This window comes from Xyrauchen texanus, chromosome 33, assembly GCF_025860055.1.
Source record: "Xyrauchen texanus isolate HMW12.3.18 chromosome 33, RBS_HiC_50CHRs, whole genome shotgun sequence".
In the NCBI taxonomy this organism is placed as follows: Eukaryota; Metazoa; Chordata; class Actinopteri; order Cypriniformes; family Catostomidae; genus Xyrauchen; species Xyrauchen texanus.
The window spans coordinates 15,036,408-15,051,731 of NC_068308.1; the positions used below are offsets into that span (position 1 = coordinate 15,036,408).

A 15,324-nucleotide genomic window follows, 5' to 3' on the forward strand; every position below is an offset into this window, starting at 1 on the left:
TCCTCTCATTTAAGTGTACATCATATATTGGTCAAAATTACTATTAATTTATTAAGCTGTAAAATGACTTGGTGCACCATTAATACTCCTGGCTTGTCACACACACACTCTCTCTCTCACAAACAAACAAGCAGTGTTTTGGTCCATTGTACCCATGTAGCTGGAGGGCTTAGGAGACATCTAACAATAGAGGTGAGGACACGGTGTGTTCGGAGTCTGGAAGCAGGGGAAATCCTTTCAGCTGCTCTGTGACTTGTCAGTGCTCCCTTTGAGAACACACCACCCATTATGGACCAGTTAATCTTTAACATATGAGAGAGTGAAGTTGAAATAAGTAAGCAGGGCAAAGTCACTGGATCTCTGATCAGATGTGTTTAACCTCTCAGGCAACTTTTTTTTTATTCTAAACCTCAGCCACCGTACACAGCTGTATTCAAGCTGTCACCGCTTCCATTGACGTTAATTGGCTTTGCACCATGACTTTGCATTTGATCTTTGATCTCCAGAGCTCAGACCCTGTTGTTTGTGTCTGATCATGATTTTTTTTTTTTTTTTTTTTTGATTGGTTTTATTTGTCTACTTCTATCCATCTTGCCCTCTGCAACAGGATTGCAGTCTGTGCAGAAAGCTGAGGCCCACATATCTGGACCTTCTGCCCCTAACAAAGTTGGCAGATACTTTATAACTTCCATGCCAGAGCAATTTCTTGGTAGTAATTCAGCATAAGTCCCCACTAGTCGCACAAATATTTTGTTTGTATTATTATGTAATTACATTCTGTGCTTGTACTGCAGTATGACCAGATAAGCAGGCGGTTTCGTACATCACATGACCGCAGTATAAAAACAAACACTGGGTGCATACCTAAAAATAAACATAATTATGAATACATACAATGGCAAGAAAAAGTATGTGAACCCTTTGGAATTAGCTGGTTTTCTGCATTAATTTGGTCATAAAATATGATCTCATCTTCATCAAAGTCACAAGTATAGCTAACAACACATAAACAATTATAAACTTTCATGTCTTTATTGAACACATCCCATAAAACATTAACCGTGCTGTGGAAAAAGTAAGTGAACCCTTGAATTTAATAACTAGGCAATCCTCAACCAAGCACTTCCGGTAGCTGCGGATTAGATCTGCACAACGTTCAGAAGGAATTTTGGACCATTCTTCCTTACAGAACTGCCATAGTCTTAGGATGTCTGTAGAGCTGCAACTAACGATGATTTTGATAATCTACTAATCTAATGATTATTAGAAAGATTATTCAACTATTCTGGTGATTATTGAAATGATTAATCATTAGCTTTTAACCAACTTTTCAGCTTGTGCCCTGAGATAAAAGGTTGTATTAAACTTGTGCTTACTAACAATAAAGAGGACGAAATCATCATTTAAAAATACCTCTCTAAATAACATTCACTGAATTAAAAGGAAGAAAATACTTTTTATTAAGTTTAATTCAATAAAAAATTAACTGCAATTGTTATCAAGTGTTTTTGTCTTGTTTTCCTTTTAAATTGTCTAAAAAATCTTTAAAACAAAATGCATTTACTTAAGAAGCAATATATAATATATTAAGAATTGCTTTCAGAAAATGTAAATGTATGTCTGAATATAAGTGTATTTCTTCCACTTAAAAATATATACTCATATTAAAGATATATATTCTCTGAAAGTAAGTCTGAATATATGATATGCTTCTCAGGTGAATTTAGGATCTAAAAAGGATTTTAGATATTTTAAAATATTTTAATATTATATTCAACATTCTCAGATAACAAATGTTGCATCTGCAGTATAGCTCCTAAATTAAATGTATGTTGTTTTAAAAGCGTTTTAGATATTTATATTGGAAAACAAGCTAAAACAAATCAAAACCATATTTTGTTGCAGTGTATAATGGGGCAAAGACTACCCTCTCTCACCTTTTTGTTCTCTTCAATACATCTTTAACTCTTTGACCACACAGAGAAATTTGTGTTTTGTACTTATTTAAATGACCTGCTTCCTTATTATTTGAACTTTAATAAAGGATGCATTAAAGATATAACGCCGGCGTGTTTCCTTTAAAAGCACACGTTTTGCTTATGCGAAATGGCAGCGCCGGCTCCGCCTTATTACAAAACACATGTACATCAGCTGAAGCTGTTTGGAGTGCATCAGGACCTTGAGCTGTCTTCTTTCCTCAATCAGGCTTTAAGCTGAAATGCTCCTCTGGCGTGCCATCTTTAGTTTCATTTGATCTCTTGTTACGTTAAATAAGATCAAAAATTTGTCGACAATTTGCTGTCGTTGATAACTTCGACTAGAGCCTGACTGATATGGGATTTTTGAGAGTGGGAAAATTCACTGATTACCAATATGGTAGTCGATATAGCTGATATTGGTGCTGGAGTGATAACAAACTTTTTCTATGTGGATTGTGCACCAATATGAAAATGCAAAGGTACTCCGAAGGCTGCTTTCTTAAATATTTTTATCAAAGAATATTTGACATTATTATTATTATTATTATTATTATTATTATTATTATTATTATTATACATTCTTGAAATTAACACCGAGAAAATAAAGAATAAATAAAAATACAATAGATAGCTGAATAAACATCACTACTATATGTTCAGTATCAGTCAGTTGCTGACTATTTTAATACTGCCAGTCAATTAGGGGCAGGTTGTAAAACAAGAAGCATTTACACCTGCCAAGTCAAGAGATAAACAGCGGCAGCGGTGTTCCACCGTTTTCTGCTATACAAGTTCTTGGGAAACTTTCAACGGTGGAAAACCAGACTTTTAAACATTACATTTTGTAAATGCAATGACTGTAGTTATTTGGTTGCAGTAGGTACCAAACAGAATCCTGAACAAAACAGTTTGGTGAATACTTGTTTACACATTAGCTTCAACTCAGGCTGACAAGCAAAGAAAGTAGCTACGTGGTTAGCTAGTTAGCTATAAGCTCGTTGTCAAAGAGAGTAAAAGATGGACGTTGTTTATTTCAGCATTGCGTCTCACCAACTAGGTGAAAAACGTATCATGAAATCAACACTCAACAGACACAATCCACCACTGCACTGTTGTCTGCTGAGCTGCAAAATGTTACTCTGACAAATTGTAGCTGGCTAACATGGCAAACAGATGTGATAAACATGAGTGACATGGTTGTCAGGGACAGGGTTAACGTTATATTAGTTATATTGTAAAGGGAAAATGATGGGGTCATTTTTTTATTAGCTTTCCAGTATGGTTTTTCACAAACTATTTAGCAACTTACCATGAAGACACTGCTTAACTCTGCACTGTCTGCAGAACCACCGTCAGCTCTATAAACAGTGGTGTCTGAGTGTGCTCTGCTGGACAAATTATGTTATAACACCAATTCTAAAGCATTGTTTTCTGCATTATATGTTCTGAAAAAAAAAAAAAGTTTTTATATCTGTGCATATCAGTAAACGTATACGCCGATACGATATGTCTTTGAAATTTATCGGCCGGCCAATAAATCGGTCGGGCACTAATGTCGACTAATCTTTTCAGCCCTATTCCACAGAATCTCTATTGGGTTAAGGTCTGAGCTCAGACTGGGTCACTCCAAAAGGGGGATTTTCTTTTTTTGAGGGCATTCTGTAGTCGATTGTTTTTCTATGTTTAGAGTCATTGTCCTGCTGTATCCCCCAACTTCTACTGAGCTTCAGCTGGCACACAGCCACCCTGTCATTATACTGTAGGATATCTTGATAAAATTAGGAATTAATCTTTACCCTGATGGTGTCAATGGTCCAGGCCCTGAAGCAGCAAAGCAATCCCAAATAATGAGGCTCCCTACACCATACTTCATTGTTGGGATGATGTTTTCATGTTGGTATGTGGTGCCCTTTATACGCCATACGTAGTGCTGCGTTTTCTACCCAAACAATTCAACCTTGGTTTATTAATTCACAAAACATTTTCCCAGTAGTGCTGTGGAGTGTCAAGGTGGTCTTTGGCAAACTTCAGGGACTCAGCAATGTTTTTATTGGAAAGCGGCAGCTTCATTCCTGCTGTTTTGACATGGACACCATGCCTGTTTAATGTTTTCTGTATAGTAGATTCATGAATGGAGAGGTTAACCAGTTCCAATAAGTCCTATAATTCTTTAGCTGTCACACTACAGTTCTTTTTTTTTTTTTTAATCATTGAGCATTCTGATGTGTGGCTTTTGAGTCATCTTGGCTGGATGGCCGCTTCTAGGGAGAGTAGCCACAGTACTAAATCGTCTCCATTTACAGACAGTTTGTCTAACTGTGGACAAATAATTATTTGAGCGCTTCAAGATAACTTTGTAACCCTTTCCAACTTTATGCAAAGCAACAATTCTTGATTGTAGGTTTTCTGAGATCTTGTTTTTGCAAGACATGGTCCACTTCAGCAGATGTTTCTTGTGAATAGCAAATACAAATTTTGAGTTTTTTTATAAGTCTAACCCACACATCCAGTCTCGTTTTATTAATTGGATGCCAGGTGTGCCAACTCCGAAATGTAGTTCGCATTTGTTGCCATAATTAGCCTATGGGGTTCACATACTTTTTCCAACCTGCACTGTGAATGTTTGAATAATGTGTTCATGATGTAGAAGAACAATACAATGATTTGTGTGTTATTAGTTCAAACAGATTGTGTTTGTTCATTATTGTAACTTGGATAAATATCAAACCAGATTTTAAGACTAATTTATACATAAATGCAGTTAATTCAGAAGGGTTCACATACTTTTTCTTGCCACTGTATATAGTTCTTGAATGGTGTGTAACAGTGTTAAACGTTTCTATTTGTATCTTCTAGAGATATATTGAGTGTGAGGACTCTCAAGAGCAGGACAAGAAAGATCTGCAGAACCGTGTGCTGCTTCTTGAGGCCCAGACCAGACAGATGGAGCTTAAGACCAAGAACTATGCAGACCAGAGTATGTCATCACTTCACTTTGACACCTAGAAAACCCTTTCTTTTTTCTTTGATAACTGTTATGATTTTATAAGGTCAAGTCTTTCCCGTAAAAGAGGCAAACCTTTTACATTCTCTTGAACACCTGGTCACATCTCTGATAGTTCAACACTTCACCCAGCCAGAGATTCACTCATTCACTGAATACAAAGTCTGTTGATCTCTGGGTGTTTGACTGATTATGTGCTGAACTGGATTATACATTAAGGCCTGTTTAGCTTCCCCACATGATAGGCAGATGACTTTGTTTACTGACAAACTCTGCTTTAGGTGGGTAGTACATTACGTAAATGCTCCTGGCAAATGAGTCCATCTATTCAATGTTATAATTTTTTGGTGTGTGTGTGTCTTGAGGATTGAAAAATTGTGCTCCCAGTATTTCAACAGTCTAGCATGATTGACATAATCCAATCAATTGGGTTTACGCAGGAACTTCCCATTTTATGGTTTACAGAAATGTTTGTCTATGTCTGATTGTCTGATTTTACAGTTTGTTGTATTGGAGAACTGTCTGACATGATGGACAGCTGTCATGGATGGATACACCACTAACCTTTGCCATAACAACAGCTTGTATACTCACTCTCTCACTCTAGAATCTATGTCTTGTGCCAACAGGTGTATGACATGTGCCCAACATCTTTAAGGATTTCTATAAGGAAAAATGGTGTACTCAAATACACATCACATATTGAAATGTAAACATATGAAAACACTATTTAATGAAGGCTTTTGTTATTCAGTAAAGTGATATACACTTTTTATGCCCTTATTTTATTTGACCATTAAAAGAACATTTCTTCCAAACTTGATAATTCTGTCATTATTTACTCACCCTCATGCCACCCCAGCTGTGTACGACTTTTCTACTTCAGAACACAAATTAAGATTTTTAGAAGAATATCTCAGCACTGTAGGTCCACACAATGCAAGTGAATGGTGACCAAAACTGTGAAGCTCCAAAAAGCAGATAAAGGCAGAATAAAAGTAATCCATAAAATTTAAGTGGTTTAATCCATGTCTTTAGAAGCGATCCAGTCAGTTTTGGGTGAGAACAGAACAAAATATATCTCCTTTATCACTGTACATCTTGCCTTTGCAGTCTCAATGGTACAATCATGATTTCAAGCTTGATTACACTTACTAGTGGTTGGTGCATGTGCAGAGTGCTAGATGGCACTAAAGGAAGTGTAATCAAACTTGAAATCGTGATAGCCAAGAAGACTGCAGATGTAAAAAAGTTATTTTCTGGTCTGTTCTCACCCAAAGCCAATTGGATCGCTTTAGAAGACATTGATTAAACAACTGATGTCTTATGGATTATTTTAATGCTGCCTTTATGTGCTTTTTGGAGCTTTAAAGTTTTGGTCACCATTCACTCTCATTGTGAGAACCTACAGAGCTGAGATATTCTTTTGAAAATCTTAATTTGTGTTCTACTGAAGAAAGTCATACACATCTGGGATGGCATGAGGGTGAGTAAATGATGAGACTAATTTCATTTTGAGCAAACTACTAAAGTCCATCTGATGTTGCAAAAAAAACTTTCAAAAAAACCCTTTATGTTAACTTTCTTAACTTAAAGGGTTTCTTGCAATTGGGCCCATGCCTTTTTAGACTTTCAAAATCCTCCTTGTTTCTTGAATCATGCGTGTGAGCAAGTTACATATTGTCTTGATAGAATCTCTGATTTAAACTTCCGTAGCTAAAATGTTGTTAGAGTATTCGTGAATCAGCTCAAACTTGTTTCTTTAAATCCATTCAAAACTCAGATTTTCCGATTTGTTTATGTCAATAACTTAAAAATGTTCACCAAAATCGCTGTGTAGAATCTCCTATGTATGTTGATGAATATTGCTGTGTATTTCCATGTATTGCTCTACTGGTGCATATAAATGAAAGCAATTAAATTGAACCCTTTTCATTTAGTGTGTACTGTGGAAAACATGCCGTGATTATTTTAACTGAATGTTTTTTTTTTTTACTGTATTTATTTTCTTGCATTTAACATTTTGAATCTGCATCACTACAATGGGCGAGTGATTGAAATTATGGTTCATCTGATTGAAATCAGACTTTTAAGCCATTTCAGAGCAAATACACTAATATGAAGGTTAGTTAGCCTATCAAATGTCATTTAAAAGGCAGATAAATATTTTTGTTCAGCCTAGCCCTAATTATCATATATTACAGGAACTTCTGCTCTTCCTCTTATTCACAATCATTAAATAATAGGAGGTATATTTCACTCTATTTAACACCTCAACTCTGAGGGATCCTTTATCTGAACTGTCTTGAGATGACAAAAACGGAGAGAAAAGTTGCTCTGTTATCTCCAGGCATAATACTGTTGCCATTTACTTTGTGTGTGTGAGAGAGAATATTCTGTTAATAACCATGGTCTTAACCTAAAGATTAAAGATAAACTAGTTTATATGAACAATATTCAGATATATCCTTTTTGATTAGATTAGATTAGATTAGAAACTTCAGTGGCCAAACAGCTGGGCCTGTGGACATTTTTGTAGGTACAAAGTAACATAAAAGAAACAGTGTTTGAAAGTGCTGTGTGCATTTGTGCAATACAGTACTATATACATTATACTATACAATATACACCACAATATCTTACTATACAATGTAAACCACACAATACATTACAAAAATACAAAACAATTTACAATACAATACAAACCAACAAACTGATACAGTGCAGACAGGTTATGGGTGGATGACATGGGAGGATTCAGTCAAGTCTCATAGATTAAAACCTATTTGTGAGCGGAAGCTTATCACAAGTTCCCTTTTTCTTTTACAGTTGTTAGTACAAGAATGAGAAATTTTCAGAATGAAAGTTATGCATGATTGAATGTAATTTTGTTTCCTGTGTTGTATTTTCTATGGAAACAAAAGGTTGGGGTAACACATATGGAAGGGCTTATGCATTGTCCACTTGCAAATTTGGCCTTAAAGTTCACAGAACTAAAAGCCAAAAAACTACAAGTTTGATTTAAAGGGTCAGTTCATCCCAAAATGTGAGTTCTCCTATCATTTACTCACCCATTTCAATCATGCCATTCCAGATATGTATGACTTTCTTTCTTCTGCAGTAAACAAAGGAAGATTTTACAAGAATATTTCAGCTCTGTAGGTCCATACAATGCAAGTGAATGGTGGCCTGAACTTTGAAGGTCTAAAAAGCACATAAAGGCAGTCAATATGACTCCAGTTGTATTAAAGTATTTTTTTTACTATTAATCTTCACTTTCACATTCTTAAATTGTTTTTGGTGATTCACATTCTATATGCATATTGCCACCTACTGGGCAGGGAGGAGAATTTATAGTAAATAAGTACTTAAGTATTGACCTGTTTCTGTTTGTCGTATCGCTTCTGAAGACGTGGATTTAACCACTGGAGTCATATGGATTAATTTTATGCTACCTTTATGCATAAATGTGTTCATCAGAAAGAATGTGTATGACACATCTGGAATGGCATGAAGGTGAGTAAATGATGAGAGAATTTTCATTTTTGGGTGATCTATCTCTTTAAGGCTGCCTGTTCCTGAAAGGATTATGGTGTGTTAATCTGTCCTGACTCATGGCCATTTGGAGCTTTCATGGAGCCCAAGTTTTCTGGGGCTTTGTTTTTAGCATGTCATTATCCACTGATAAGATTCGTTTTCTGTTGCACTACCGACCCCTTGTGGCTGTGTGTTATTACTACAGAATGAAATCACTGTTTCAGGAGGCTATTACAAGAAAACCTTTCCCTCAGAAGCTAAATGCAATCACAGTAGACCTGTGTTTTATATTTTGGTGGTGTTACCTAGTGGGTAAAGATCTGAGCTGGTAACTAAAATGTTGAAGATACATCAAATAAAGATACATAAGGATTCTAAGATAATGCTACTCTTGTTATTAGTTGGAAGATTAGAAGAGCGTGAAGCTGAGCTGAAGAAAGAATACAATGCCCTCCACCAGAGACACACAGAGGTAAGAACCTCTGTATTTATGTTGTGTTTGTGCCATTGTGAAAGAGGATTTGCATGTGTATAGCTGTCTTTTGCAGCTGTCACCAAACAATAATGAAGGTGTCCCATGACAGACTGCCTGATATCACACTGACTGTGTATCTCTGCACCTATTTTGACTTGCAGATGATCCACAGTTACATGGAGCACTTGGAACGTACCAAATACCAGCAGCTGACAGGAGAAACCACAGACGCAGGAACTCTGTGCAGAATTAAGTGAGGATTTTATATTTGTTCTCTCATTTCTGGTTCATTCATAAATACTACACTGTATTTCGTCCACTTACACATTTAAAACCATTATTAAACCAGTTACTACTAATATAAAGCAAGCTTCAGTTGATTTTCCTGTAATATTAACTCTGTTTAGTGAGCAATTCCATCAGTTTCCCTGTGCTGGTATCAATCATTCAGCTAGGATTAGGTACTTAAACAACCCCTGTGCGCTCTCCTACATGTACGCACACATCCACTGTGAGTATCTCTTAATGTAGGTCAGTAGTGTGTCTCAACTGAGTGTGATGTTGATTGATGGAGAAAGGGAGAATCGTCTGGCTGATGTTAATAAATATAGAAGCAGTGAGAAAGGTCACACAGTCATTCTGTAATAGAGTGACCATTTGGAATGGACACAACACATATTTCACACCTCTCTCATGCGTATTTTGATGTATGTGGTTTCCATAAGGGTTTAAGTGCTGGCTGGCTGCAGTGTGTGTGTGCGCTTGCATTTATTTGCATGGTTAACATGGTTAAATTATGTCTCCTAGACCTAGACTCTCAGCCACGCTGCAAATGTTGGTAGAATCTTGTGTTGTTTGTGATGGACGTGGTGTCTGGTTTATATATGGATTGGTTTTAAGGCCCATCTGGTGACTGAGAGTATTACGGGATTATTTTGAAAGTGTATCTTTTAAATCAAATGGTTTGGAAAAACACCAGTTTGTGGATTAAAGTGTCAGTGCCATTACATTCTCGTATTCTTCAGATCCGTTTTTTTTTTTTTTTAATTAGTCCATGTAAACATGGGTGCCTTTTTGATCATTGAAACTCATCTTAAGTGTTTTTTTTTTATTTATAATTTTTTTATTTTATTTTTTTATTCCCCAGTTGTTACCAGTTATTGTGGTGTGTCATGCTTAACAGTTAATCTTTTAGAAACGCAGCTGGTTCTGTTCAGGGACCAAAATTAAATCTCAGTCATCAAGCGTAGAATGCAAGTACTTATTAGAAAAAAGAAAGAAATTGAAACAAAATGATTTACTCACCGGTTACTTTATAGGCCTTTGTCACACTTTCTCGTTCGCACAGAAGAAGCTTTGTTTAGTAGCTTAAAACAACTGTTTCAATGTCTGTGCCCATTGTGTGGTATTATCATGATCTATTTTATATACAGTTTATCTCAAATACTTCAAATATTTTTTCTAAACAGACCCATCTCATCTGTCAATCATTACTCATGGATGAAGACACAAAGAAATGTTTATGTATATATTTATATTTTTTTTGTTAGAGGAATGCAAGAATATACAAACAGCAGTACATTTTACAAATTAAAGAGCATTAGAACAAGATCAATGTATGCAGTATGCCGCTAAAAAAAAAATATTAAAAAAAACTTATATTATATTCAGAGTAAAGATTGTACAGACTGAGAAATGCTAATGATCACGTTGCTTTTATGTACTTACTTTTTATGATCTCTGTGTATGATATATGATCCATTTAAAAAAATGAATGAATTAAGAAACATTTCCATCCCAGAGTCTGATTACAGAAAATAATGTTTAATCAGTGTTCCATTTAAAAAAAAAAAAAAAAGGGGACACATGTGTTAAGTTCTCAGAAATGTAATCTTTGTGTCCAATTTTGTTTCATATGTATGTATGTGATATATATATATATATATATCTATCTCTATCTCTCTGACTGGACGAGAGATGTTCCATGAGCACTGGCGGTCTGACACCATCAACATTCCGACGCTACACTGTGTGTATCATTCCGCTTGTGTTCGTGCCGTTCTAAACTAAAGTGTAAGACCCTGAGCTGAGATGTCTGAGGTCATTTGCAGTACTCGTATACGATACGATAAGACAAACGAAGTGTGAGAACCTTTTACATGTGTGTGTTCCACGAGACTACACACCTCCCATATCAGCCCGACATACATGCGCATAGATGCTTATAATATAATAAAGTGTTTCTTCAAGTGCGTGTCTACGGGCAAATTAAAACGAGCCAAATATCATCTTGGCGATCACTCTGACCATCTTCAATCCCCGAGATCATCGTCAGTCGGTACAACCCGAATGTGCATTTCTCTCTATAAATTAACAAAATGTTCAGACAGCCTCTTGCTGGTTTTTCCGACACATTCAGAATCATTACTGCTTTTGCCGGAGTCGCTGCGGCTCACTTCGGTGTGCGCTTGTACAATTTATATTTTAAATGTTTAGTATTTCTCTGTAATGTAGAACAGTGATGGCAATGTTACTTATAACATTCTTTCTCAGCCCAGCTACCCATATTCCGATGCCCCCCTCATAAACGTGCGACAACTAGTCGAATAATGGCTTAAACTAAAGACTACTAGTCGACTAGGAAAAAAATTTGGTAACACCGCAAATTAAATTTTGTGGACAAAAGCATTTTTAAATATGAATCGTATTTTAAAACACAATTGTTTTACTGTTTTTTATTTTTTATTTTAAGAAATAATAATAAAAGATTATTCTGCACTAGTCATGACAAAAAAATTATTATTTTAATTTTTTCATGAATTTCAGCTTCTAATGAGACTGTGTCTCTGGACACCACATGACATTTTTCACATTTAAGCCCCAGAAAAAATACCATTATGACTTTAAACTCAGAAATGTAAAATGTACTCATCATAGAAGAGGTGTATTCAAGTAAATGGTTTGTGTGAATTGCATTTTTGTATTTGTATTTTTTTTAAATGAATAGATCTGGACAAAAATTAGCGTCACTTACTAGTTGAGTGGAACGCAGCACTACTTTTCAAAACTTGATCCGACACTGAATGCTCAAGCAGCATAATTTACACTTAGAAAACTCCTGATGTTGCTATAACAATGCAAAAACCACTTACCAATTTACTTGAAGTGAAAATCAGTCCTTCTTTCCTGTTTAATAAATTAAGCAATCACATGGTCATGCAGAACATCTCGTGTTTGTAAATCCATATGAATCCCTTTCTCAATGGCAATACCAGCAGTAATGACAGCCGACTCATCAGACAGCTTGATCTTACACTTTTCGCTCTTGATTTATGTACATCACTTAAAGTGTGATTGCGTTACTCAATGCCAGCTAGAATGCCTCTACCACATATCCTCAATCTGGCTGATGAATCTGAAAATCTGACTTTAGATGCTCATTCATTTGTTGAGGGATTCTGAAGGCCCGAGGGGGTGGAGCACAGACTCACGCGCTGCTTCTGGCATGTGATTTGTAAAACAGTTGCGACGCTTTGCTTGTAAGCATCAAGGAATATATTCTGACTGGATAAACTTTGTTTTTCTCAATTTGTTTGTAGATTAATTGTGGAAAGCGATTAAAAATACATAGGCAAAAAAGGTGATTGAGAATGAAAGGATGAAAAATATGTTTTCATTTGGCAGGTTAGGCCAGCAGAGAAGACTTTGCTGGCCCTGTGAATTCGCCACTGATTAAAGTGTAACACCCTGTCTACACCGGGCATGTCCATTGATGTTACTCGATGCGCCATAACGGCTTGAGGCTGTCTACACTGGACACGTCGATACGAAAGTTCTAAACCGTTATTTGTATCGTTGGCAGTAGTAGCACCAGTGCGTGCAGCACAAAATGGTATGGGACATCCGTTTACTGTCGGCGTGACGGATGAGATGCAATGGATGCTTACAGTTTAAAAGGCATCATTGGTTATAATGGGGTTCTTTTGCTTTTGATGCAACGCAACGTGCCGCCTGCATCTGATGTAGACACACATGGTGAAGTGCTGTGTTAAGCCAAAGAAACAATTAAACGGATGATGTTTATTGCTAAGTGCATCCAGGTTGGTTTAAGTTATTTATAAAAACTGGCAATGTTTTGTTACGCTACTGTTGGGATTCAGAGGAGGATGTGATGACAAAGCGGACTGTGACAAAGGCTTATAAAGAATAAAAAGGACAAATAATATACTACCAGTCAAAAGTTTTGAAACACTTAACTGAAATGTTTCTCATGATCTTAAAAATCTTTTGATCTGAAGGCGTATGCTTAAATGTTTGAAATGTGTTTTGTAGACAAAACTATAATTGTGCCACCATATTAATTTACTTAATTACAAAACTAAAATGTAATGATGAAAAAAAAAAGTTTTTGAAATTGATGACTTATAATAAAGAAAATAATAAAGAAAAGAAGCCAATAAGTGCTCAACATAGACGGGAACTCCTTCAATACTGTTTAAAAAGCAGTCACAACATAATTCCCATTGTTCCGTTTATGTTATTCGGTAGTTTTTATGACTTTACTATTATTCTAAAATGTTAAGGAAAAACAAAAAATTATAATAAAGCATAAAAAATACAACTTTTGACCGGTTGTGTGTGTATGTATATGTATGTGTGTGTGTGTGTGTGTGTGTGTGTGTGTGTATATGTGTATATGTATATGTATATAAATGTGTGTATGTATATAGTAAAAGATTGGTCGTGGGATTTAAGAATTTGTATCGAGATTGTTCAAATGAAGATGGCAATGCAAAAAAAATAATGCAAAATACAAATCCTGGTAAGAAATATTTATAGCTGGTGGATTTTCTCAATTCACTTGCCAATGGCAGGTGTGGCAAAAAGTTCAGTTTGGACCCTGGTTATATTCCTGTCTATTGTGTGGCATTGCATCTAGCTGTTTTTTGTCAGACAAAATGTTGTTTTTGACATTTTGAAGTGCATAAATACAATTACCTTTTCTTTCAAGTACTTCAAAGTCAGGACTCCATTCACCTGACTGCAGGTGGATTAGGCTTTTGTGCTCCCAGGAAACGTGCTGAACGTTCCCTTTATTGTCCTCTGTGATCTGCATGCATCCTACTCCCTCTGTTTTTTTTCTCTCTTCTTTAACACAACTAATCAGCTGAGGAAGAATTACAGAATTAGCTTTTAATTCTAATGTTGAAGAGAGAGGGATGATGAAATCTCTCAGTATCACGCAGAAATGATTTTAATTTATTCTGCTTTTCATTTCAATATTACATTTCATTTTAACACTACTGTTACCTTGTCTTCCCCACTTTTTTCTTTGTCTGTGTTGTTTGTTTTGCGATCAAAAGTTTTTTTTTTTGTTGTTTTTTTTTTGCTTTTTACTCCGTGACAGAGCTGTTCATTAAAATGTCTAGCAAAGAACAGAAGACAGTGAGTGAGCACTGAAAACAACAAACTGGGAAAAAACAGCTGCTGCAAAGCCTTTTCTCACACTACGCTGCGTGTGTGTGTGTGTGTGTGTGTGTGTGTGTGTGTGTGTGTGCACTGCTCACCAGAGTGGATGATGTCACAGCACTGAGAGGCTGCAGAGCTGCACATACACACACAGACACAGGTTCTCGCTCTGTGCCGATGTGGATGGGATTGTTTTTGAGTTTTGGGGGGGCTGGTAGCCCATAGCGCGTGGCGGCAGCCATGAGTCCTGGATGCATGCTTCTGTTTGTCTTTGGCTTCGTGGGGGGAGCGGTGGTCATCAACTCTGCCGTGCTGGTCTCTCTCTCTGTGCTGCTGCTGGTGCATTATTCCGTCTCCAACGGCCTGCCCGCCATCACACACTCACTCCCTCGGATCAGCAGCAGGTAATGCACTGTGTGTGGTTGTGGATGCTAACCTAGTTTCTTGTGAAACATTATTTTTGCTTCCTCTGTGCCTGAGTTTTAATCCCTTTGTAGCCTTATCATCATCACAGGCTTGTTTGTTTACAGGCTGCATCCACCCCTCTTATCTTGACTTGTACATCTCCGCTTTAAACTTTTGAATGTTAATCCTCAATTTTCTCTACGTTTCAGTCAATCTCTCCTTTTACTGATGATATGCATGATTTTTCCTAATCTCTCCAGTCTCCACCCAGATATCAATGTATTCTTACTGCCATATGTCTGTTGTTCCATCGAGTATAGTCTCAGAGATGTAATAAACAAGAGCTGAGTGTTAAGGCAGGGAATGATGCGGCAAGAACCAGCATGAAAGAGAGAGAGAGAGAGAGAGACAGCACTTTTTGTCTTTCAGATTCTTAAATAAAACACTGCAGACAT

The 15,324-nt window shown here is 36.4% G+C and overlaps 1 protein-coding gene across 2 annotated transcripts in view; it reads left to right on the top strand.

Moving 5' to 3' along the window:
- spag9b (sperm associated antigen 9b) overlaps nucleotides 1-15,324 on the top strand; it is a 72,933-nt gene that overhangs the window by 21,198 nt on the left and 36,411 nt on the right. The window contains exons 2-4 of one of the 2 annotated variants that reach the window (XM_052102445.1): nucleotides 4,836-4,956; nucleotides 8,922-8,992; nucleotides 9,157-9,248. In XM_052102445.1, the coding sequence (XP_051958405.1) occupies nucleotides 4,836-4,956; nucleotides 8,922-8,992; nucleotides 9,157-9,248 (284 nt within the window). Of the gene's footprint in view, nucleotides 1-4,835; nucleotides 4,957-8,921; nucleotides 8,993-9,156; nucleotides 9,249-14,590; nucleotides 14,869-15,324 lie in introns of those variants that run through there. The other variant, XM_052102446.1, reaches the window with a different exon arrangement.